Source organism: Brachypodium distachyon, chromosome 2 (genome assembly GCF_000005505.3).
Source record: "Brachypodium distachyon strain Bd21 chromosome 2, Brachypodium_distachyon_v3.0, whole genome shotgun sequence".
In the NCBI taxonomy this organism is placed as follows: Eukaryota; Viridiplantae; Streptophyta; class Magnoliopsida; order Poales; family Poaceae; genus Brachypodium; species Brachypodium distachyon.
In genome coordinates, this window is record NC_016132.3 from 3171459 (window position 1) to 3196611 (window position 25153).

At 45.9% G+C, this 25153-nt stretch overlaps 4 protein-coding genes across 4 annotated transcripts; 2 read left to right on the forward strand and 2 right to left on the reverse strand.

Moving 5' to 3' along the window:
* Positions 1 to 719: 719 nt before the first annotated feature.
* LOC100841722 lies at positions 720 to 4457 on the reverse strand. The gene is made up of 5 exons (XM_024458221.1): positions 4326 to 4457; positions 4143 to 4224; positions 1324 to 1413; positions 1124 to 1188; positions 720 to 1026 (listed from the first exon to the last, which is right to left on the reverse strand). Exons 1-5 carry the CDS (start codon positions 4455 to 4457, stop codon positions 931 to 933), a joined length of 465 nt encoding a protein of 154 aa, XP_024313989.1. The 3' UTR covers positions 720 to 930.
* A 227-nt stretch (positions 4458 to 4684) lies between these two features.
* LOC100842025 (polygalacturonase ADPG2) lies at positions 4685 to 7395 on the forward strand. The gene is made up of 4 exons (XM_024458222.1): positions 4685 to 4820; positions 6339 to 6450; positions 6808 to 6925; positions 7023 to 7395. The coding sequence occupies exons 1-4, from the start codon at positions 4685 to 4687 to the stop codon at positions 7257 to 7259; spliced, it is 603 nt and encodes a 200-aa protein (XP_024313990.1). The 3' UTR covers positions 7260 to 7395.
* Positions 7396 to 8455: 1060 nt separating this feature from the next.
* Positions 8456 to 10486, reverse strand: LOC100843564 (uncharacterized protein At2g34160). The gene is made up of 5 exons (XM_003569362.4): positions 10163 to 10486; positions 10010 to 10058; positions 9165 to 9227; positions 8968 to 9032; positions 8456 to 8841 (listed from the first exon to the last, which is right to left on the reverse strand). Exons 1-5 carry the CDS (start codon positions 10340 to 10342, stop codon positions 8746 to 8748), a joined length of 453 nt encoding a protein of 150 aa, XP_003569410.1. The 5' UTR covers positions 10343 to 10486; the 3' UTR covers positions 8456 to 8745.
* Positions 10487 to 19030: 8544 nt separating this feature from the next.
* On the forward strand, positions 19031 to 22361 carry LOC100842326. Its single transcript, XM_003565354.4, has 3 exons — positions 19031 to 19771; positions 19888 to 19996; positions 21593 to 22361. The coding sequence occupies exons 1-3, from the start codon at positions 19572 to 19574 to the stop codon at positions 21968 to 21970; spliced, it is 687 nt and encodes a 228-aa protein (XP_003565402.1). The 5' UTR covers positions 19031 to 19571; the 3' UTR covers positions 21971 to 22361.
* The last annotated feature ends 2792 nt before the right edge of the window (positions 22362 to 25153 follow it).

Consider the following 25153-nt stretch of genomic DNA (forward strand, 5'->3'; position numbering starts at 1 on the left):
CTCATGGGCAAGTAAAATTTTAACCAAATTTTTGGTCGTGAGTTCAAACCAATCAGCCACTGCATTCCCGACAGAGGTTCAATATTAAATTACAATGCATGATTCGTTGGCTTATAGCCGGATTTTACCGAGCATTTCTCTATAAAATATTACTCTTTTCGTCCGGTGTCTAGATATGCATGTATTTAGATGCGTTTTAGTGTATAAACAAATATATATCGAGACAGATTTGACAAAGGAACACCCATATGAGTCAGGTTAGCAAAAGTGGCCAAGTTTGGTGAAATGGGGCTTTGATCCAAACATTGACCATGCTGATATTCGATACAGGTTTTCATCTCGACAAAAGGTAGCATTTGTATATTCATCACACACAATCACTACCTTCGAATATAAAAAGAGACTATCCATCGACAAGTTTTCTTTTGCGCAAATATCCATCGATAAGTTGACTCATTTCTGAACCTTTCAAGTTTAAATCCGCGTCTCCTGGTCACTCCATATAATCTACCACCTAAAATTGCACTCACATTTCTATAGATATAGAAAAATGTCACCAGGTCACTGCCAGAAAAAAGAACAGACATTACGTCAGCCGTGCATGTACAGTCGAAGGAGCAAACGGAGATTTCTAAAAACAAACATACCATCATCTCAGACCTGACTATCGTCAGCCAAAGCCGAGGTTACACAGGCTGCTTTTAAAAACCAACCGGCAATTTGTGGAAAGAAATATAATAATTGGTGTAAAAGCACAAAGGAATTATCATCAGCCAACGAGTTTACGCACAATGCCACAAAGAACGAACACAAGTTAAACAAGAACAGAAGGCATCTATCATAGACTCATACGACAGTTTTAAACAACAAGAACAAAGTACAGAAACCGCAGGAACAAGAGGACAAGAGGTGGCGGCTACTGCACTTTTCTCAAGCTTGCTCCTCCCCATCTTCTGCTTCCGTATCTTCCTCAGAGGCAGCCATCAACTCATCGAATTTGTCGCTCTTTCCTAACTCAATCTCGATCTGTGTGAATCAATCAACAAGTCAGTTTCCTTATCTATAAATTCAATTTCCAACAGAAAGAACCAGCACATTGACGAACATGATTTAATCTTCTGACCTTGGCCTTTTGGAACAGGCAGCCTCTCGATTCGTCGTTTATTTCGACAGTGGATGTCCTAATCTCTACACAGGCCAAGATTAAAAAAAAGGGAGTGTTAAGAGTACAAAATGATGAATCTGGAGGAATGAATATTGCAGCAATGCTGATAAAGATAAGATGACATAATCTGAAGTACAAGGAAAGAAGAAGGTTCTTACTCTTCTCAACAGTAAGGCCGTTGTTTTTCAGAATCTCCGCCACGGTCACAACCGTTGCAATGGATGCAAACAAATCTTGGTTAGTTCTGACTTAAAAGGTACATATATATCTAGAAACAAAACATCAACACATGAACCCTAACTAGATGCAGGTGTGGCATTATTCCAGATGGCAGCCGGCAACAACGGTAAACATATGTAATCAGTCTTACTTAATAAAAAAATGATACTCCTATAGACCGGTGAAAGGGTTCCATGACGCATACTTCTGTTTTCCTACATCTAACTAAGTCAAATGGCTAAGGAAGCATTGTGGATATCCCCATTGTTATATATGGAGATTATCTACCCGTGGTTGAAATGCGTCTGTAAAAAACCGGCCTAGTCGATCTGGCTGCATTCTTATGATTGCATTTTGCATCCCCCAAAATTAGCATGCCGATCGAGGCAGAACGATCAGCGCCGCATATATGCTTCTCATGAATGTCAACGTATTCTGTGATGCACATGCAATGCTGGTGGATATGGATCCGCTGCAAACCCAATTTTCTGTGAAGAGAATACCTTAGCTCCTTTGGAGGAACAAAATTCCTCACATGTTACAAAATGCTTTAAAATTTTGTTGCATTTCTATTCCTGTTCTTTCTGTGAGCCATCAAGACAATTTTTGTGTGTGTTAATTTTTACAAGTGTAGGGCACATATAAAAATGATGCTACTTCTTAACCAAGAGTTCACTAAAACTCAGCCGAGAGTCGATTTCGTTACCTTTCAACACCATCGCATTCAACGCTGACAATTTCTGTAGGGTCAGCTTAAGACAAATATCATTGTACGAGTTATTTCCGCTACATGACAATCAGAATCAAAAGAGTCTGTGACTGACTCTTACCTTTCGAGACCCCTTAGGTTGTTGTAGGATTCGACAAGTCATGATTTTTCGGTATTGTGTTTTGGGAAAAGCAAAACCACTTGTATGAGTACAATCTTGTACTATCATCACCACACAATGTGCTTTGACTTCCGTAGATCTTGTTTCCAATGATTTCCTTTTCCTGGCATTCATGGTTTTCATATCGTTGAGTCGTGTTGAGCTCGAGGAGTTGAGTCGATGCTATGGCGACAACTGGGCGTTGGGCGTAATAATAATAAATAAATATATAATATTGCAGAAAATATGAAATTATACCTCATATGACAGGAAATATGAAATTATACAATACCTCATATGACAGCAAATTAGGAGATTTAGCAATATAAGTAACAACTATCATTAGCATAAGTTCAACACAAATTAGGAGATATAGCATTAGGGACAACAAATTAACCAATGTCTGAATTCCCAAAAGCTAGTTTCAGACAGCCACAGGGAAAATAAGAAGAGGGGGGAGCAGCAACAGAGCAGAGCATGGCAGCGGGGAGAGCAGCAGCAGAGGAAAATGCAGAAGTGCATATGACAGGGGCGCCGCGAGAGGTAGGAGCAGAGGGGGTGGCTCGAGAGGGTGGAGCAGAGAGGCGCGAGAGGGAGGAGCAGAGGAGCAGCGGCGCGAGAGGGAGAAGGGGAGAGAGGCGCGGGAGAGAGAAGCAGAAGAAGATGGAGGCTCGCCAGATTACCTCTCTTCCTCCCGATTCTCTCCTGCAGCTTCTCTCTCCCGCCTCCATGAATTCCGTCAATTTCTCCAATCTCCCTATTTCGTCTAGAAATTCCGTCAATTTGTCCAATCTCCATATTTCGTCCAGAAATCCCGCTAATCTCTCCAATTTCCCCCCGATTCCCTCCAAGAATGCTGACTATTTCTCCAATTCCCCCCGATTACCTCCCAAGAATCCCGCCAAATTCTCCAATTCCACTAGCGGGGCGTCCTTTTTCCTCCCGGGAGCCCGCCTATTCCTGGGCGTTTAGCCGACGCCCGTGCGCCTGGACGCCATAGCGCCGTTTAGCCGAAGACTAAATAACCAGGCTGGCATTCTTGTATTCCGCAGGAGACCTTTTTAACAGAGACGTGACATGCCCCACGGCACATTTGGGTGGCCTTAATTACTATCAAGAGAAATCCCTTGACATTCAATTCATTCTAGAAGGGAAACGGTTTCACTTTTGGAAACGCAGGATCGCTTTGCATATATATTAATCAATTAAGTATATGCTGGCGAAAATAACTACATGGCATTCTCGGATTGCAGAAATCCTGTCGAAACAGCTTATCTCCCCTTTCAAAAAAAGAATGTAGCTATCGCCTATCCAGCCTAATAATTTAATTCGCACGAGAGTTCGTATGTGGGCGTGTGTGTATATATACACAGACACACCCACGGCGTACGTAGCAGTAGAAGAAGAATAGAGCATCGCATCATTAGGCATCCCCAGCTCTTCTTCATCCTCATCATGGTATGTGTGTCGGTTCAGTTTTTACTTGAGTGTTTCATCGGATCAGCTACATTATGTTTTTGACTAATGGAAGTTTGAAACGGCAGGGGATTGGGGTAGGACGTACCTTCTTCGTGCTATTGCTTGTGTTGGCCGTTCGATCAGCGGCGGCGGCTCGATCGTCACCGGTGGCGGTGGCTGGGGAGAAGGCAGGGCAGCAGGGAAGATACAGCGTCTTAGATTTCCATGCTGCTGGGGATGGCAAGACAGATGATGCGCCGGTAACAGCTAGCGTAACCCACTCTCCATGATTCTGAACTTTCATGTCTGTCACATATCTCATCAGGTTTTTGTTCCTTTGTTCACCATCATGGAAAGGCGTTCCTGGAGGCATGGCAAGCAGCTTGCAGCGACGGCAGCTCGCCGATCTTGGTCATCCCTGGAGGACGGACATTCTTGCTGAGCAAAATCAGGTTTCAGGGGTCCTGCAAGTCGCCTATCACCGTACAGGTAACCAACCATCAACGACTGGTCCTGCAATAGAAGAAAATGAGCAAGAGATCTGAATTAGTATTCTGCAGCTGGACGGGAACATCGTGGCGCCAAACTACATTTGGACAGCGGAATCAGATAACCTCCTGACCTTCTACAGAATCGACAACTTGACGGTGGCTGGGAATGGCCAGATCGACGGCCGTGGCGCCATCTGGTGGACTTGCTACAACCAAAAGGTACATGTCGGCAGATAGCTGTTGTTGCTTCTTCATCTATCCCTTGGCCAACAATCTGACCTGTCTCTCACTTTGACTTTCACAGAGATGCACCCACCGGCCAATTGTAAGTACACACACATTATCTCCTTCGGTTTCATTCTAGGAACTAGTCAGGTATGTGCAAACTCAGGCTTGTACATGCAAATCAGCTGCTGGCATTCGCAAGTTGCAACAATCTATGGGTGAGAAACATACATCTGAAGGACAGCCCCGACAAGCACATGACCTTGTTCCGGTGCAGCCAGGTGCATGTTGACAGCGTCTCCGTTACTGCGCCAGCCGATAGTCCAAACACTGACGGGATTAACATGGGAAATTCTGACCATGTGTATATCTCGTCTTGCTCTTTCCAAACAGGTAAAGTCCTTTCACTGTGTACATGTAGATTATTGTATGTATATAGCCAAATCACTGTGTACATGTAGATCACTGTGTATATCTCGTCTTGCTCAGTCGATCAATCCATCTATAGCCAAATCCCGATCGATCCCTCCGTATTCTCAGCTCTCGTGAGTAATTTGGTTATTTGTGGGCCACACTGTGCCTAGTATTTGGCTGTCCTGGTTATGGCCTTTTGTTAGTTTTCCTATAGCTACAAATGGGATTTGTGTGGGTATGGGCTTTTGTTGGTTTTGCAGAAAATTACAGATTGGAAAAAGATAAATTGCAGTTGCAATTGAAAAGAAATTACAGTATGGTCCGTATAAAATTTGCAGTTGCAATTGCGGGTAGAAAAATTCCAGCTGCAATTACTATAAAATGCAGATCCGGGCTGATTTAAAAAAATGTAGATGCAGAAGCCAGCAATAATCATGAAGTAGAAGCCGACTGCAATTACCATAAAGCAGATACGGAAGCCAGCAAAATTACAGATCAAAAAAGGAAAAAAATTGCACTTTCAAATGTAAAGAAATTCCAGTATGATCCGTATAAAATTTGCACTTTTGTGGGTAAAAGAAATTGCAGCTGCAATTACCATAAATTGCAGAGCCGGCTGATTTTAAAAAATGCAGGATGCAAAAACACAAAAAAAAAACTTGCGGTCCGGACCAATGCAAAAAGCAGATGCAGAAGCCAGCAAAATTAAAGATCGAATAGAGAAAATATTGCAGCTGCAATTGAAAAAGAAATTACGGTATGGTCCATATAAATAATTGGACTTACAACTGCGGGTAAAAAATGCAGCTGCAATTACCATAAATTGTAGAGACGGCTGATTTGGAAAAATGCAGATACAAAAGAAACCAAAAAAAACCACACGGCCCGTGGGGCCCGAAACCCCCACCACCCTCGCAGACCAACGAACAACAGGTAGAAACACATGCAAAAGGACAGCGTGAATCGCGAAGTACATCCGACGGCGCCCGACCCGTCGACTGAGAATATGAAAATCCAAGCGAGTGCTGCCTAGCTATTCCGTTTTAAAAAAATCTCAAGACAACCAACCATGTTGAACACTAAAAGTGAAAACAATAGAGCAAGAAAAAAATGCAATAATTTTATGTACCGTTTTAATTTTTTTGCAGATGAAAAATATAATTGTTTCAACTGTCCCAACCTAATACAGAAAATAAGACCCACAAAAGAGACCAAAAAGCCCAACCGCAGATACACAAAAGCCTGCAGTAGCCCTGACCACGAGGCCCAAGAAAGGTCCAAGCAACAACGTGGAACACAATCGATCGATCTCCAGGCGATCTGAGAATCAACTACCCACGCATCGACTGAGAAAAGCAAATTATCAGGCAACTGATCCCCAGGAAAACCGATAACTTAAACAAGTGATGAAATGCAAGGATTTTATCAGTTGATGTAAGCTATATTTGGCTCCCTTTAATGACAGAATGTGTGAGTACTGACATTGGACAAATGCAGGAGACGATTGTGTATCAATTTTGTCGGGCACCACTGATGTTAATGTCACCAACACCACCTGTGGGCCTGGTCATGGCATCAGGTACAATTGTACAACCATTTGTGTAGGCCTGTGATGAATACTGACCAAATACTGATACTCTTCTGTAGTAACATAACATACATTGAGCTAAGAAGCTTTCTGATCTTATCTAGTGTCGGAAGCCTTGGAGGTGCCAATGTGATAGCATTGGTGGAAAGAATTACAGTATCCAATTGCAGCTTCGTTGGAACTTTGACCGGTGTGAGGATCAAATCGTGGCAGGTATGAACTTAAGCAGCATCTACACTTGCATATAGTTTGCAAGTTATTTACTGATGGTTGCATATTGGGTCAAAAGAACTGATGGTTTGCAACTGCACATATCATAAGCTACCTGTAAATCATAGACATATACACCATGCCCAATTATAATATGAGGTTATGAATGCAGGGAGGAATGGGAAAAGCAAACGGATTCCTTTTTGAGAACCTCAAGATGACTGCAGTACGAATTCCTATTGACATCGACCAGTTTTATTGTCCGCAGGGAAACTGTCCAACAAAGGTAAAATCTAGTGCACTCATCGTTACATTGACTACTTAACGAATAACATCCTCAAGGACAAAGGTTGAAGCATGCCTGCACCTGGCTGTGTTTGTAGGATGGGGGTGTGTCCATAACCGACGCACGTTTTGTCAACATCCATGGGACATCCGCTGATAAACAGGCCATCCAAATTTTGTGCAGCCAAAGTGTGCCGTGCCGTGGCATCTATCTCGACGATGTTACCCTCTATTGGGATAAACAAAATTCCCAAGCACAGTCAAAAGTTCTAAATGCCGAAGGAACCATCGTGGGCGATGTGGTACCTGAAGTGCAGCTCGGGATACAACAGTAGCAAGTAGTCTCCATTGTTAGCATGCATAGGGCACGTACATACTAAGAAGCAGTGAATTGCTTCCTTGGACGAGTCTCATGTAAATAAGGTGCAGCAGCACTTTACAATGTTTATATTGATGGTTGATATTACCGTACCTTGCATTCCCATGTGTATACAAGTTCTAAATTATGTATGGTCATCATATACGCAAAGCATTGAGGTGCTGGTGAATCAGTTTCAGAGTATCTCACACAATTCTGTCTCTGAGCTAACAAACACGGCGTACCTGACGATTCTGCTTCTGCCGGGGCCGTGCTCCCGCACGAACCGGACGCCGCCTTGCAGAGGTTGCACACGCCTGCGTAATAGCACAGGCACGGAGAGTCAGCTTGCGAACTGCGGGGAATTAATAAGCTGTTAGCTGTGGATTCGCGGTGGCGGAGAACACCGAAGGGATATGGGTGGGGCGCACCGTCGAAGAGCATGATGGGCCGGGCGCCGCGTCGGAGGGCTAGAAGAACTCGGCGTCCGTGGCGGCCACCACCGGATCCGCCCGCGCGCCGCCCGCCGCCGCCGACGCGGCCACCCGCAAGCTCGCCCGCTGTCCCCGCCCGCGTCGTCCTCCTCCTGCGGGTTGAGGTTGCTGTCGCTGGAGCAGCGGCAGGACGGAGGGCGGGTAGTAGCCGCAGGAGTAGTGCGCTGCCATGGTCTTTGGTCGCCATCTTCAGTTCTTCTCCTCTGGTGCAATTGATGCGCTGCACCTGGTCACTTGTCGCAACTTCCGTCCAGTCTCGCCGGACGAACAACTGGTGCGCATTAGGATTTGGTACTCTGGATTCTTCTTTCTGGGCTCATTTCCTGTGAGGTTTCCGCATTCCAGATGGAGTTTCACTTTCAGCCTTTCAGGTTAGAGGTTACAGGGTCGGGCATGTTTGGTTGGTTTGTAGCAGGATTTTACAGTACATTTCTCTAATAAGCCGTTGTAATCCAGATGTCCACGTGCTCACTCCCTACCATATTAAGTGACTTTTTATTACATGTTTACATCCATATTTAGGGATCCATATTTATATTTAGACATTCATATTTAGACAAATTTGAGTCACATAATATGGGACTGAGTAGAATAATTGTTGAGCTAAAGAGAGAAATAAAAAATGTTAGCAAACCAGTCGGAAATAAGAACAGCCATTTGGTCAGCAGCTCATTGACAATAGCAGGAGCAAACGGAGATGTCTAGAACACATACTGTCATCAGCCAAAGCTGATGAGCTTACACACGCTACTTTAAAAACCAATCAGCGGTTTGGGGAAAGAAATATAAAAGATGTCAAACCGCAAAACAGATTATCATCAGCCAGCGAGATTACGCACAATGCCACCAACAAATACAAGTTAAACAAGAACAGACCCATTCATCATCATAGTCTCATATGACAGTTTTAAACAACAATAACAAACTACAGAAACAGCAGGAACAAGAGGTGGTGGCTACTGGTCCTTTTCAAGCATGTTCCTCCCCTTCTTCGGCTTCCCTATCTTCCGCGGCGGCAGCCATCAACTCATCGAATTTTTCGCTCTTTCCTAACTCAATCTCGATCTGTATGAATCAATCAACAAGTCAGTTTCCTTATCTGAAGTAGAATTTCCAGCGGAAGGAACTGGCATATTGACAAACATAGAAATGAGAAGCACTGCCAATAACAACATGGTGTAATCTTCTGACCTTGGCCTTTTGAAACGGGCGGCCTCTTGATTCATCGTTTATTTCAACAGTGGATGTCCTAATCTCTACACAGGTCAAGATTAATCAGGGGTTAATAGTACATAATGACGAATCTTGATGATTGACTATTGCAGCAATGCTGATCAATATAAGATGATGAGACATAATCTGAAGTTACAAGGAAAGAAGGTTCTTACTCTTCTCAACAGCAAGGCCGTTGTTTTTCAGAATCTCTGCCACGGTCACAACCGTTGCAATCGCTGCAAACAGATCTTGGTTAGTACTGACTTAAAAGGCACAGATCTATCTAGAAAGAAAACATCAACCCATGAACCCTAACTAGATGCAGCTGTGCCATTAGTCCAGATGGCCTTCAACAGTAACAGCAAACATATGTAATCAGTATTAATTAATAAAATAAATGGTACTCCCTCCGGCCGGAATAACTTGTCGCAGATTTCGGCCGGAGGGAGTACACTTTTTTCATACTAAGTCAAAGGGCACATGATTTCAGGAAGTATTGTGGACATCCCCATTGTTACATATGGAGATTATTCAGGGGCAAGATACAAGAGGTCACCTAGTAGATAATCCGATTAACTTTACACAGCTGAATATAAATTGTGCAGTTATGCAAACTGGCAGCATATCCCATAATGTTTTAGGGAAATATCATAGGGGGGAAATGCTAGAGTACATCTTCGATCAAAGAGGCTATACCTTTTCAAAAACTGGCAACATCACAGTATAGCGTACATGTTAGGGTTTAAGCAAATGACTACATAGTTTGGGGATCCAGCAGTTCATAAAGTCTTGGATCAAGCAGTTAACTACACAATATAAGCCGGGCATTCTTTGATCGTGCACATTCGCTTATGACCAAATAGTTTCTGGATCAAATTCGTTCATAACAGGCAGACATCTTATCCTAAAAACTGTGAACACAGCAATACAGCATACCGGCTGGAGATAATATCAGGCGGCGATACTAAAAAAAAAAACAATCTCCCAACCAACAACTCAGAGTATAAGGGAGACGCACCCATCCCTAGCGCGGAGAGCTCAACGTCGCCGTGCTGCTGCATATACCTCTGCAACCAACAAATCAGGCAAAAATCGTCTCAGGAAACCCACGACGAGGACCGAGACCGGGCCATCTAGGGCACGGGGAGGAGGAGGAGGAGGAGCGCGGTACCTTGGCGAGGTTGACATAGAAGAAGAGGGGCTTCTTCGTGTTGGACACCTGGATGCGGTTGCTGCTGCTGTTGGTGCCCCTCCTCTGCTGCCCCTCCGCGGCGCCGCCGGGCGGCGCCGCCGCCTCCCCGTCCTGCACGGCGAGGGCCCTCACCCCCTCCGTGATCTCCTCCACCGCCATGTGTGCTGTGCTTTGCTGCGATGCGCCGCAAACGAAGATGGGATGGGTTGAGGAGTTTCGACCTAGGTTCAAGGTTCTAGTCTCCCCCACGTTTGCGTGCTGGTGTTCGTGGAGGGGACGGCTGGACGGTGGCGGCGTTTGCACTTGAGAGGACGGATGGACGGTGACGGAGGGTTGGGGCGGCCCAGCAAGCGCGTGACCTACTTTGTTGGGCTTTCTCCTTTCAGTGGCTGCGAATCTGCGATGGGCCTCTCGTTGTATGGTGGTCCGTAGAGCTCGAAAGATTAAAGCGTTGGCCCGTGAAGAAATAAATCAAAGCCCATATATCCTGGTACAGAGTTCGTTTGGTTTGGTTTTAAAAAAAGGTTCGTAAATGAATGCACCTACAAAACTGCAATCATGTTCTCAAAAAAAAAACTGCAATCCGGGAGGTGTGGGCACGCCATGCCATGTTAAGGGTCTAGTTCATTTGCATGATTTTGAAAACATAGAAATATGAAAATCGTAAAAATGAAATGGCATGCCATATTGAGTCATGCAGGAATCTAAAATTATAGGGTCGCGTAATGTTAATGGAATTTATTGCGCCCAGGGAAAATACAGGGAAATACTTGATCGATTAGGTACTAGACGCAATTGTCCTATAAGCAAAATATATATATAAGGTTGGACCTCATGTAATTTTTTCTTTTGAATTGCATGCAAATTAGCCCATAAGAAAAATTCATATAGTTTCAAATCCTGCAATTCGAACGAGCTGTAGAAAATTTTCTTATGAATATAATCATTCAAATTTTCTTGCATCAAAGAGTCCAAAGGTGAGTGCACAATGCCATTTGTGCGGGCCAAGGGCGGGGAAGGATATCTCCCATCTCCTCTTTCAACGTGTGCCAGGGAGGTGCGGGCAAACAGTGTCTTACAGAACTCGTCGTCGAGGCGTGCGAATCGGGCAGGGTAGATTCAGCGATGTTGGAGTTTTTTGTTACCCTCTCCATTTAGAGTGATTGATCTACCTGACAAGGTACCGGAGATGGTGGTCACAACATGCTGATATCTGGTGTGAGCGTTGCAAGTTTGTTAATGGTGAAATTTTGCAATCCTCTCGACAATCAGCATTCGCCATTGGTGCCTTGATTTGAAACTTTGCCTCAACTAAGGTGATTTTCAAACAACATGGCTCGGGTAAACAATCTTTGTGTGAACCTTAATGTGGAAGCACCATTTGATATTGACTCTTTAAGCAGAAGACGGAGACAATTATCAAGGACAAATACCGGTGTTGTTGTGTTGGTTATAAACTAATCTAGAAGCCGGGCTTTTTGGGAGATGTTGAATCGCATGGGCCTTTGCTCTTTGGATTTGACTTAGGTCCTGTTTGGTTAGTATTAAACGTGGCTTTTCACCTTATTTGACTAAAAAATTAAAACCACATTTAAATCTAACCAAACAGGGCCATAAATGTCTCTGGTTGTATTTTCGTCACATGACGACTGATCGTTGGGTTGAAGCGATCAGTCTTGCAGTCAAAGGTCCCAAAACTCCTAATTTAGTGTCTTTGTTCGTAATCATCCAAATACTTGTAGCTGTAGTTATGTGGGTTTTCTTTTGTTTTGAAAGCTGTGGTTATATAATACCAAATCTCTAAGTACCAGGGCTCATGACATGTACTCAGAACAAAATACCGGTTGGAATCAAAATTGGTGAAATTACAGTGACTCACACACACGAACAGTCAACAGGGGAACCAGTCGGCCGCTAGAAGAAAGTTAGAGTGGGAATACAAACAGGGAGGCTAATCAAGTACACTCGTCTTGAAAGCATGCATGTACGTCTCATACTCTCATTGTTCATATCCACTTTCCACCAAACACACAAGTACACAAGGCAGCTGCATCCGGAAAGACATAGATGCATGATCGTTCGGATGACATGACACGGAGGTATAAATATCTCCACCCGGGGCCCGAAACAAATTAAACCCTTGATCAAATACTATTCTCCAGCAACTCGGTGATTCCGCGCTAAAATAAGACGACAAGTCGGCCCGCGCTACCGGGGAACTCCCGCTCTCGCACACATGTACTAGCACGTATGATTGCGGATGAGCGTTGCCTAGTTGGCCACCTAAATAGAAAAAGATCCCAACCATATAATAAGCTGTACGAACGGTTGTTCAGAAAAGATTAAAATTGTCTCTTTGCCGCGGTCTCCGATCTGGAGCGGAGAGAGTTGGCAAGAACCAAGGCCGGAGACCGCGGACGCACACGCAGTTTGCTCGCTTGATTGATTGGCATGCGCCATCCGCCCGTCGCTCTCGCGGTCGCACATGCGCGTGACAAGTTGTGCTTCTTATATCCTCGTGCGCCGCGCGTTAACTGAGGTTAGTTGCCCCGCAGCAGCCCCGGTCAACGCGTCTCAGGGGATGATGACAGCTATAGCAACTGGGGTCTTTTTCTTTCTTTCTTCTTTGCGAGTTATAGCAATTGGGTCTGGCCGGGGGGCCATGTGGACGCACGACGGCACGATGCCATTGCCATCTTCCGACCGATCGATGGCGCCGGTTTTTGCAAAGCATGTGTACATGTGCGTGCCTACAACGTTCACACGCTTGATTTCTGGCGAGGACGCGCGCGACTTGCTTGCTTGATGCCCAGCACCAACAGAGACCGGGTAACAAACGCGCGTCAAGAGATCAAATTTTCTATAATATGTAACCGCTTATTAAAACGAGCCTTGCGGCAGGCGAGTATGTGCAAAAGAATAGCGTAAGTATCTACACCGCATCTTTTACCACCACATATATATACGCGTAGTCGACGGAGAGGTTACGTACATATATCGGCAGCTCGTTGGTCGTGCTTATCATTTGGGTGCAGGGATCGAAAATACAATAGAATCTTTGATTTCCTTAAGGATCCTTGTTTTAAAATAAAAAAGTACATTCGCTCGGTATTATTTTGTGACGGCCCAGCTGTACATACGATCGACTGTAGGAGTAAGACATAGTATAATACGTCGAACATTCCGCGCAATACGAACGAGGGCATAAAAATACGTTAACTCCCTCTCTCTCTCGAACCGTTGACATTCCGTTTCAACCGTCCGACCCACGCCTGCTGGCACACCTTAATTATCAGGCATCGGCCGGCAGTATAATCTGCATATAATCGGCTGGCGGCTCCCGAGCTCGATCGGCAGTAATCTGTGTATAATTGACTGGCGGCTCCCGAGCTCGTATTATACATATATACGTATCGCATCATGGTTCGTTGTATTCACACAGATCGGGCGATCGACGACATGCGCGCATGAACTTCAAATCGATCGGTCGTACTTCTTCCGATCCATAATACTTGTCTCAAATTTGTTCAAATATGAATGTATCTATACTTAAAAAGCGTTTAGATACATGTAATATTTCGACGAGTAATATAGATCGGAGGGAGTAGTACTTTTCCAGAGTGTACATGTGTACACTGGCAACGTGTCCAAGTGGCGATCGATCGATCGACCAAATAGCTCGATCATGCATATGCATGTGGTACATTGTCTGGCTGTGAGCCGTGCATATATATGACTTATAATCTGCCCGTCCACATGGCCCTCGTGGATCACACGTCTCCGGCAATGCAGCAAACTTTGACTGTCCAACGACGTGGGTCGAAGATACCAAACGCATACGCACGTTACTACGTACTACCTCCGTTCCACATGTCTCAAATTTGTCTCAAAATGAATGTATCTATTTCTAAAACACGTTTAAATACATGTAATATTTTTGACAAGAATTATGAACCGGAGTGAATATTTGGTACCAGTACCGTCTCTCCCGTTTATTAGTGCTTATTAATTGGATCAAGTTAGTTTACGGCCCTCTGAATTGTAACGTGCTGCTACTACTAATTAAACAGTGGTTCACCAACATAGACAGCAAAACCAGATTTGAATCTCGATTAGCTAACCTAAAATAGTACGATGAGTAGTACGGCTGACAAAAACTAGTCACGGACTCACCGAGTACTCCACGCATCAGCAGGCCATTGCCACTGGCTAACTAAACAGCCCCCACTCAAATCTGGCGAAGCTGACACATACTTAGCGTATGGATGAGAAATTTTTTTTAAATAGATGCATCCATTTTTTTGAACGGAGGAGGTATATAGATGGCAAAGACTACAGTGGTACGAATATTGCTGCCCGGCCTGTCACGTACGACTCGCTCGCTCACATGCACACAGCGATACAAACACGCGCGACAAACTGGAGCGTCAGGCAGGAATCTGAGGTACAGCAGTACACAAGCGCCGCTGCAGTTAAACAGGGAGGGCATGAACACTGATGAACAGCGTATCTCTCGGCCCTGGCCACGCATCGATCACCTCCACGGTCGGAGGTGCCGGCCGGATCTTGTCTGTTCGCGGCCGCAATTACCCGCGCGCGGGGAATCGTGGAGTTCGTGACCGAGGATTCCAGAGTTAGGTAATCCCTCCGTGCCGAAAAGATTGTCGTGACGGTCATTTTGTAGAAACACCCCTATTTTTTGTTCGAATCAACCCCATTTAAGTATTTGCAACTCATTCGGTCTCCTCCCATCGTCTTCTCCCCCACCTCCCCCGCTTGTCTCCTCCCCTGTCTCATCTTCTCCCCGGCGATGCTTCTTGTCTCCCCTGCGCTCCGCCTTTCCTCTCTGCTCGCCTCAGCCGCGCCCCCTCTCGTTGTCACTGCGCTCCTCCACCTCCCCATTGTTGCGCTCCCCTCGCGGGCGGCGACAAAGGTGGCTTCTTCTCGACGAAGAAACCTTCTCCTTTTGCGACGAGAAGGGAGTCTCGCTGGATCCGGGGGCTGCGAGGTCGGATCCGGTGGCTTCCGGCGCTAGGCGGCAGCGCGACGAGGAGGAGGCAGCGGCGGCGCGACGACGAGGAGGAGGCAGCCCGACGACAACGACGAGCAGCGCCGGCGACGAGGAGGAGAAGCGGCGGCGCGACGAGGAGGAGGCAGCGCGACGAGGACGACGAGCAGCGGCGGTGGCGAGGAGGAGAAGTGGCGACAAGGAGGAGGAGAAGTGGCGGCGACGAGGACGAGCAACGGCGGCGACGAGAACGAGCTGCGGCGGCACGAGGACGATGAGCGGGGGTGGCGACGAGGAGGAGCAGCGGCGGCGGCGTTTATCACTTGACCTGTAATTATTGTGATTTTTAGGACTTCTTTGTAAAATGGTTTTTGTGAGGTGGCCGGGCCAATCTTTTCGCCACGGAAGGCAGACCATGATCGAGCCGCGCAGGGGCTCTCATGCAGATCTGAAGATAGTACGACCAGGAGAAACGTGGGCGCGTGCAGGCTCTGGTCTGCTTCGTTTTCGTTGTTTGGGGCAAAGCAAAAAGATCAGGCAGGTACGTTCTGTTGCTTATCACATGATCTGGACTGGACCCTGTTGATCTGCGGTATCGCGCCCTCTCGTGGGAACAGAGTCCTTGTGCTCGACTGATGAGTGCTACTGCTACTACCGGGGCCTGCCTCGCTCTCACTGCTTGTAAAAAGAGTTTAGAGTATGGAATGTGTAGGAAGAGTTCAGGTTTTTATGACTGAACGACTGTTTGTCACCGAGTTTGAGACCTAGGAGTACCAGGATTTCGACACGATCGAAAACTTGAAAGGATTCTTTGTCCTCGTCTGAGAGCCCCTGTCGCTTATCGCAAAAGTCTCCATCGGTTTTGAGCATATTAAATACGATAACATACGGTTAGTCTTAGTCCAAGCGCACCACCAAGCGGGTAACCACTTTTGCTTTTTGCGGGAAAAGGAGATGGTCGGAAGGAAAAGTACAGTCGTTTACAATCGCCAAAGTCATGTGAGCGAGCCCTTCGTTCTCGTATTTTTTACAGGCGCCTACTATTGAAAGACGTGTCGGGTCAGGTACAGGAGCTGATTGGCAACGAAATGGGCCGGCCTCTCCGACGTAGCACATGACAGGTGGGTCGCAACTATCAAAAATACCATCAAACGTCTTAATCTATCTAATTTGGATTTTGTCAGACAGTCTGCCTCGTGAAATGTGGTTATGTGAGTTTATTAGTACTCTCGTGAAATCCTAACCTCAAGAAGTGTGATTTGCGAAATTTACTCCAAAATATATGACCCTTTGTGTATTGTACACATTTTAGGCAAAAAATTGGTATCCAGCAAAAGGTCTAAATTTTTTGAAACTACTTAAGATTTCGGTGTTTGAAGTTGTATAAATACTTATTGGATTGTATCGGCTTGTATGGCTAACGGCCTATACATTCCGAGCCGTAGGATTAATTGTATCCGAACATAATTTGTCTAGTGGTACGAGTTAATTAATGAGTTCTTATTCAAAAAAGAAAAGGAACAATACTAGACTATATAGAATAAAGCAAGTTTAAATAGGCTCGGACTCAAATTGTAATCAAACCAATAAAATGGTCGAAAAATTTTACAAGACCATCGAAACAACCAAACTTCTATAAATTTCACTAAAAAAATTCATAAAAATTTGAACGCTTCTTCATAAGACGACGATAGCCTTAGGATAATAAATACATACAAGGTTTTGTCTTTTCCATCACTGTTTACAGATGCAGATGTTCTTGTTTTGTTTGACTATTTTCAAATGCTCATGCGTATTATTGGTATATCACATCGTATCTCGATGTATACGGACTATAGGTACATCATATCGTATCTCTATGATTTTTTTCACATTAGTATAAAACTCACAAAAATATATTTCGACGACGAAGAAACGAGCTAGCAAAAGAAACCTGAAAAATATCTGGATCTGAGCTTCAGAGATCTCACACAGCTGGACAGTGATTAATTGACTTGGTAGTTGGTACTTGGTAGTAGTACTATGGATCGAGCCTTCGGCGTTGCAAGCCACTCAGGGAGTCGATGTGGCAGACATACTACTCGTACTCGATAAGAGTTCCACATGATAAGTCCGCGTATTGCGCCCGGCGACAAAAACGTGGGCTGGCTGTTAACGAGTCAGCACGGGATGCATGCTGATAAACCGCGTGAGTTCCCTAGGTACAAACGAACGTTATGCATGTGTGGCGTGGGAGACAAGGGCTCGATGAGCTGATAGCGATACCGGTGTCTTACAAAGTTGATCAAAGAAAAGTTTCAAAAAACAAAGTGGGTCAAATTATGGAAAAATGATATGATGACGTACCTTTCTTGTCTGCACAATGGCATACGCATACGCGTGACCAAGTGGTAGCATAAAAGATTATGTGATGCATATGGTTGGAAGTTGACGTGACAAGTACTTTTAGCACAATCCAAATTACATGTGTACCGTGAGGAGTCATGGACATAGTGTGAGAAATACATTTACAACTCGTTTGACATCACTTATTTCATTGGATAGAAATGTAATAAAATCAAATTATTACCGGCAGGATTTTCATTTTGGTTGAAATTGAATTCTAGACTCAAAAAATCATGCGTGTATGCACATGGATTTGTCAAATGCACGAGAGATACATCCAGAGAAATGATGCCTTTTAGAAAGAAATTAAGACTCGTATATGCGTAATTTCACGGAATTTTAGATTGAAATCTTATAATTAACCAATTCCGTGTCAGCGAAACAAGTTGGTACTGAAATCCAAAATGAATTACATGAGGAAAAAAGTTTCTTTCATATACTCACCATTGCCTTCTCTAAGTTCTTAGTACAAGTCAGATCATTCCGAAGAATTGACATGAAGAAGAGAGAACAAAAGAGACAAAAGACAAAAACAAAGGCAGTAGAGCATAGCTCAAAACACTTTCTTTGATACTTTTTGACATTCACAATAGTGTTCTTTTCACCCCGGATCATGCATGTGTTCCTAGGCACCAAATTGAATTTTTCGCTGAATAAATTTGCAACTGCTACTCGCAAAATAAAATTGCAACTGCGTACTAATTATCTTGACAGTCCCTAAACATGGGTGCATGCTGGCTGCAATTATTTGTCCCCATGTGTTTAACATTTGTTTATACTAATTTAAGCATCAACACCTCAAGGTGCGCGATATGTAGGGGTGGGTATAAAAACCGAGAAACCGAAACCGATCACCGAAGAACCGGAAACCGAAGCCGATTGGACCGAAACCGAAGAACCGTTTAAAACTTCGGTCAGCAAACTCAAAGAACCGAAGTTTGTTCGGTTAATTCGGTCTCTTGCCTCGGTTAACCGAAAAAACCCGAAAACTGAAGTTCATTGCTGCATCTTTAAAATTTAATGTTTTCATTGCATGTTAGATGATATTTACTCATTACGTGTGTTTGTGTCACATAAGATTATGTGTTTATTTTTGCGTGTAACTTAAATCTATTTTGTGTTGTAAGTAGAAGATTGAACTAAATTTGTTTTCATTAAATTTTTTTGCCGTAAACACAATGTTCGGTTAGTTCGGTTCCGAACCGAAAACCGAACCAAATCTTCCGTGAACCGAACTTAGGGTTCTCAAATTTTTTAAGATAACTTCGGTCCTCATATTTGAAGAACCGAATTTCATGAAAACCCAAAAAACCGAACCGAAATTTCGGGTATAACCAGACTCCCACCCCGAGCGATGTGATGATGCGGTCCGGAGGCGCTCTTATGCAAGCACAGCGCTCTTATCTCAACCGCGCGCCACTCACATAGTCACATGCAACCTATACACTCCACACCTACCTGCAGTTGCATCTTCCGCCCGGGACGCTATATATACGCCCTCCTCGGCTCTCTCTCAGCTCACAACCACTGGTGATCGATCCATACAGCAGCGTCGATCCTTCCTTCCTTCCTTCCATCCGTCCGTCCGTCTCGCTAGCTAAGCTATCAGGACGCAAAACCTCACTCTCTATATCCAACTATAGCCAGCTAGTTCTCTCCTCCCCCTTCTCCCTCGTCTCCGGCGTGTCTCCGGCGAGGGCGCGCCTAGCTTAATTCCATCGATCCACAGACCGATCGACCGGCGACAGACGTACATCGTCGTGCAGGAGATCGAAGACGTGCGTGTGTGCCAGACGAGCGCGGCACTTTTGGTCAACCTGTGCCACCGTACAGCTAGCGCTTGCGTTTGGCCAGCAGGCCAGATAATCAACAGGCAACTGCAGCGCTAGCACAGCTAGCAGAGCGCGTTTATAGCTCAGCCGGAAAGGAAGAAGAAGAAGAAGAAGAAAATTAAGCTAAGTACGTACTCCAACATTTAGCAAAGGATCAGATATCATGGTGAACACGACGGCGACGGAGGTGGGCGCGATGAACAACAACAGCAGCAACAAGCTGCCGCTGCCGCTGCCGCTGGTGTCGCTGAACCACGTGTCCCTCGTGTGCCGGTCGCTGGAGAGCTCCCTCGCCTTCTACCGCAACGTCCTCGGCTTCGTCCCCATCCGCCGCCCCGGCTCCTTCGGCTTCGACGGCGCATGGTACGCACAGAGACCCTTCGACTTGGACTTCGATCGCATTATGCATTATGAATGTCTTGCTAATCTGACGCATGGGTCGATCGATTAATTAAATTGGTTGGTTTTCGATCTGGCAGGCTGTTCAACTTCGGGATCGGCGTGCACCTGCTGCAGGCGGAGGACCCGGCGAACATGCCGGCGAAGAAGGCGGAGATCAACCCCAAGGACAACCACATCTCATTCACGGTACGCACGACACGACCACGCCATACATGTCCTGAAGCTATCTGTAGCCAAGCTCCCAGCTGCAGGGCATGCATATCCAGTTTAGTATTTCCATATTCAACGCATGAGCAAGTGTGTGTCAGAAAAAACCAAAGAGAAATATTAGCCAGTGAGAGATCGACTGAGATGTTACAACTAGCCTAGCTGCTTTGCAAGCAAGCTCGATCGCTAGATCCACCACTTGTAATTCTTCTGGAAACAGTCCCATGTGGGCAAAGCCAACCTGCCACATGCGGCTCGATCTGTGGCCGGAGCCGGAAGTCTTACGCGTACGGTAGCGCCAAAAGCTTGCCCCGGACATATACGCTCATTGTCAGGTAGCCAGTGACCGGTGACCACAAGCAATTGCCCAAAGTACAGCTAGCCCATCTCGGTCTCGATAGATCTGCCAGTCTGCCTCCAACTCGAGGTCTTTTGCTTCCTTACTTCACCCGTACGTACGTGCAACGGCTCTCTCCATAGACCGTAATAAGTCAAGCTAGGAAACGGCGGACTGACGTACGAGACCCACGGTTCGAAATATAGCTAACGGAGACGGTACAGAGCGTGAATGTTGTTGGCTTAATTATCAATTGATCAGAATACTTTTCCCCCCGGTGGATCAATATATAGTAGTAGGTGCTACACTTATCTAGCCATCCACTCCAATGTTGTAGATCTCGATCCATGATTTATTCCAGCTCAACTAACACAAACAGTGCATATAGTACACTATATACCATAGGATCCTGTCAGTGAGACATTAGCTATATATACACCATAGGATCCTGTCAGAGAGACATTAGCTATACCATGCGCTCATTGCATGCACACAGTCCATCATGCATGCGCATTTCGTCGATCTAACCTTAACAATAATAATTAAATCTGCCTTGATCCATCAATGTGTACTACCTAGCTGCCGCAGGCACGTTGCAATTGCATAGTAGTCACTTCAACTGTTCAACAAGTCCATGCATAGCGCCACTGTCTGCCAATAGCACACGCACGTCTACTAGCAAGATAATTGGTGTGTCGTCGTACAACTGCAGATACACTCCACAATTTTTGTCTGCAACGTATATATACTGCACTAGCTAGCTTGGCAGAAAGCAATGCAAAAGCTCCCCACAGAGCACCCACCCGTGAGCGCCGTGGAATCCGACACGGTGGACGCACGCGTGAGCTGGCGGCGGTGACGGGTCACATGCGTGCACACACACACACACACGCGCAGACAACATATATCTCCACTCTCCAGCATGCGAGAGCCTGCCCATCACACATGGCTTAATTTCTGCATAGTGCATAGTTCCCTTTTCCCATTTTAAGTCGCAAGAAATATATCCATGCATTTGCCTTTCGATGTGACCGGTTGAAAGGGGAATAATCACAGCACGAGATAAACATTTGCCGATCGATGGATGACGTCTCGGCCGGGCCCGGGCCCTGGCCACTCTACTTCTGTCAGCTTAATGTCACGAAAAAAATAATTTAGATTCGATCGATGATATGTTGTACGTGTGGCTGTGGATGATCGATGGAGTGGAAGGCTGACGTGTAATCTTGAATGTGCAGTGTGAGAGCATGGAGACGGTGCAGCGGCGGCTCAAGGAGATGGGGATCCGGTACGTGCAGCGGCGGGTGGAGGAAGGCGGCATCTACGTGGACCAGCTCTTCTTCCACGACCCCGACGGCTTCATGATCGAGGTCTGCACCTGCGACAACCTCCCCGTCATCCCGCTCCTCGACGCCCCCCAGCACGCCGTCTGCAAGCGGGCCCTCGCCGCCCCGCCTGCGGTGGCCGTGCCGCAGCCGGATCCTTCTTCTCCGGCGCCGGCGCCGGTGCCATCGCCATTGCCGCAGCAGCAGCACTGCGTCGCCGAGGTCGTCGTCGTCGACGTGGCCAACGGCAACATGTCCGCCATGACGGCCATGGCTTGCCCTGAGGCCTGAGCTAGCACGCCTGCATGCAGGTTTAATGCAATTTCATTAGCCTGCCAAGATGAAGCTGATGCTGATGTGGAGATGTTTTGTTCTGTGAGTCGGGCGACGAGAGCTGTAGCCATTGCTGCTGTTTTGTTGCCCCCCTGTAAAATTGGTTAATTTGGAGTACCGGCGCGTTCTTTTCTTTCTCTCCTGTATATTCGAGTATGTACGTACGTATATATGTAGCTGCAGGCAGGGTAGCTAGCTGTTGCTTACACTGAGGAGATGATCCATTGATCTCTCATATATATGTAGCTAGGCCCGGCTGCTTTGCTCTGCATGCCTTTGTATGTTGCACATATGTTGCATCTTGTAATCTGTCTATCTATTCAAGTATTTAATTCATTCACTGCTGCCACATTTAATTGCAAATAAAATCTGTCTCCGGCCCTCCACACCATGTACATGCGACCCCTTTTTTTTTTCCAAACTATTCATAATTAGAAATTGCACCCCACAAAATGATCTTTATCGATTTTGGCTCCAACAAAACAAAATGTGCCCTGTCATGAAAACAATACTATAGCGGCCTGCACGGGCCTGACGATATCGACGGCTAACATGTGTATCACGAGTACATGTGGGTAGTATATTAGCCAGTGGAAGTTGCTGATCTAATCTAGCCATCAAGGGCTTGAGGCCTTGATTAGATTCCTGCATGTTGGCATGTGGTCTACCCGATCGTGAAGGTAATTAAGTTTGGTTGGCATGTTTTGCTTCTGTTCCTCCGCTCTTTCAGGACGACGAATGGAAGTATTCATCAACTTGCATGTGATCCATGGCAACTTGTTATCATACTCTATATTTTTTAGAACTTGTTGTCATAGATGCATGATGCTGCTCCAGCTGGCCATATATATATATATATATATAGAGAGAGACACACGCGCGCGCGACGCTTGCGCTTGCGCGCTTTCGTATATACAGATCAGAGACCAAGCTAGCTAGGTGACAGGCATATATCGATCGTAATTGAAAAGGGCATCTCAAACACTTAAACGGACATGCAATTCGCCAAACGGAGAATACGGGACGTACTCAAATTAATCCTATACGTGTGCATGTATGAAATTATTGCCAGCGGTTAGGAATCTTCAGGGGGGCGGGGGGGACATGCATCTCTGACTCTGCTAGCTGAGCCTGAAGCCCTGAACCAACCTGCATGCACATGGATGCATGCATGTCTTGATCGGTTGCTTCACCTTCTTGGTCATGGTCAATATTGCTCTCCACCTCGGTAAGAAACTAAGAATACGACGGGAATTAAGCTCCCCCACCTGAACCCGGCTACATGTGCTAGTATGTTAATGTGATGTCTTGGACATGTCCTTTTTGCTTTTTGCGCGGCGCGATCAAGATGGGCTTGCCTTCTGCATGCAGCTTTGGCGGGCCTGCAAACCGGCGGTGGAAAAGCAGAAAACAAAAACACCTGCTCTCGGGGATATGGGCTGGACTGGGAGGCTCGTGTCAGGGAAATTGAAACCCAGAAAGGCCACAACTGGGCATCTATTTATTTGGACAAGTCCCTGATGACGGCCCGAGCATGTAACGCCAGATCTAATCAAGGCTGGGCTGGCAGGTCGAGGCCCATACGGGCACTGACCCCAACAGCATGGGCCTTCGCTCCCGCCTGGGCTGCAGCCGTACTCGCAGCTTCCGAGTCGATGCCTAAAATTCCTCGTTCAGCGTACTGGCACCGCCGGTCCTTCTCCGTCGCATTCAACCTTGAAGTGTCAACCTCGATCCATCAGACGGGAATTGAAGGAGCGAGCATGCCAACGAGCCTAGAGGTACGTTACGAGGAAGCAGCGAGGAAGGGCAAGACCGCAAGTGCGTTCTATCCTCGTGGTACTACTACTTTTTTGGCAGAAGCACCTGTTCTGTTTACCTTTTGCTCACCTAAAGCTTGGGCTGTTCTAATCCCGATCGAGTCGTGTGGCTAAGTGACGCTCTTATGTTGCACTCAGGATGCTTCAGCTTCAGCTAGGTGGGTGGAGCTCGAACTTTCCCTGATTATCCTTTTACGCTTACGAAGATCTGAGTTGGTGATCGCGAGTTCACTCAACAAATGGTTACAGGCTCATCTAATTGCCACTTATTTTATACGTATTCGTGATCTTTTGACTATTCTTGATTTGTTCGATGACTTTCAAGATAATTGTTTTTCAAAAATAATATGTTAAGATATTTCTTATTTATCAAAATATGAGCCACAGCCACGGATTCTTAATCTCGTAGTAAATCACGGACATTTAGCTAGTATTAACTACTTTTCTGGTAATGCCTTGGCGACCAAGTAGGCAAGTACGTACGTGCGCTGACTGTCAACGCTCGCTATCTGCAGTCCAGTGGCTAAGTGACACTCTTCGTCTCTGCTTCTCCCAAGTTGCTTAATTTACGTTACGGTGCAGCTGGGTCGTCTCCTAATCTACAATTAATTTCGCTTAGATACCTTGGAGACCAATGCAAGTACGCGGACCGTCAACACCCGTTTCTTGCAATCAGTCAACATTGGCTGCTTGCTTTGTTTGTCACCTGTCAGGACTGTTCAGCGTGGAAAAAAAGGGTGATTGGGTATCTTTGGATTCCAGTGACGCACGGCGTAAACAGAGATAAGATCGGTCCGGCTTTTGCGTTCGGAGTTGCTGTTGGTGGTACTCCCAGATGGTTGGTACCATGTTCCTATACACGTGAGTGCGCGGCACTGATATTATACCGGGAGAAAAGTCAGGAAATGGAAACCCGGCCAGCGTCTGCATTGTGCAATAACTTGAGATCTAGCCATGAATAATTGGCTGAATTTTGGATTACACAATTTCGTCTATACGTGGCTACGTGCACGCAAGAGTGCAATAACTTGGGGCGGATTGCTTGCGCCCACACAAGGAAATGGCAATGCATGTACACCAAACAACCGATCGATGCATGCCAACTTCAGTATAGCGAGCAACTAAATTAAGATGGCGCGCGAATTATAGCTGAGGAAAAGCGTGTACGATAAGAAACATGCACGCTGCATGTTCTTATGATCTTATCACACAAGTTTGAGTAATCATTTAATCGGATTTTGATTAGAATAGTTAATTAGCCGGAAAGGATGTTGAGGATTGATTGCATATATCAGAGTATGACGTAGGCTACACACCCCGC

Coding starts and splice junctions, on each gene's coding strand:
- LOC100841722 (XM_024458221.1), bottom strand. CDS start 4,457: ATGAAGAAGCAACAACAGCTATCTGCCGACATGTACCTTTTGGTTGTA. Junction 4,225..4,325: donor ATTCTGTAGAAGGTCAGGAG/GTTATCTGATTC, acceptor CTTCTATTGCAG/GACCAGTCGTTGATGGTTGG. Junction 1,189..1,323: donor CGGCCTTACTGTTGAGAAGA/GTAAGAACCTTC, acceptor TGGCCTGTGTAG/AGATTAGGACATCCACTGTC.
- LOC100842025 (XM_024458222.1), top strand. CDS start 4,685: ATGACCTTGTTCCGGTGCAGCCAGGTGCATGTTGACAGCGTCTCCGTT. Junction 6,451..6,807: donor ACAACCATTTGTGTAGGCCT/GTGATGAATACT, acceptor GAGGTTATGAAT/GCAGGGAGGAATGGGAAAAG. Junction 6,926..7,022: donor AGGGAAACTGTCCAACAAAG/GTAAAATCTAGT, acceptor CTGTGTTTGTAG/GATGGGGGTGTGTCCATAAC.
- LOC100843564 (XM_003569362.4), bottom strand. CDS start 10,342: ATGGCGGTGGAGGAGATCACGGAGGGGGTGAGGGCCCTCGCCGTGCAG. Junction 10,059..10,162: donor TCTATGTCAACCTCGCCAAG/GTACCGCGCTCC, acceptor TGTTGGTTGCAG/AGGTATATGCAGCAGCACGG. Junction 9,033..9,164: donor CGGCCTTGCTGTTGAGAAGA/GTAAGAACCTTC, acceptor TGACCTGTGTAG/AGATTAGGACATCCACTGTT.
- LOC100842326 (XM_003565354.4), top strand. CDS start 19,572: ATGGTGAACACGACGGCGACGGAGGTGGGCGCGATGAACAACAACAGC. Junction 19,772..19,887: donor TTCGGCTTCGACGGCGCATG/GTACGCACAGAG, acceptor TCGATCTGGCAG/GCTGTTCAACTTCGGGATCG. Junction 19,997..21,592: donor ACAACCACATCTCATTCACG/GTACGCACGACA, acceptor TTGAATGTGCAG/TGTGAGAGCATGGAGACGGT.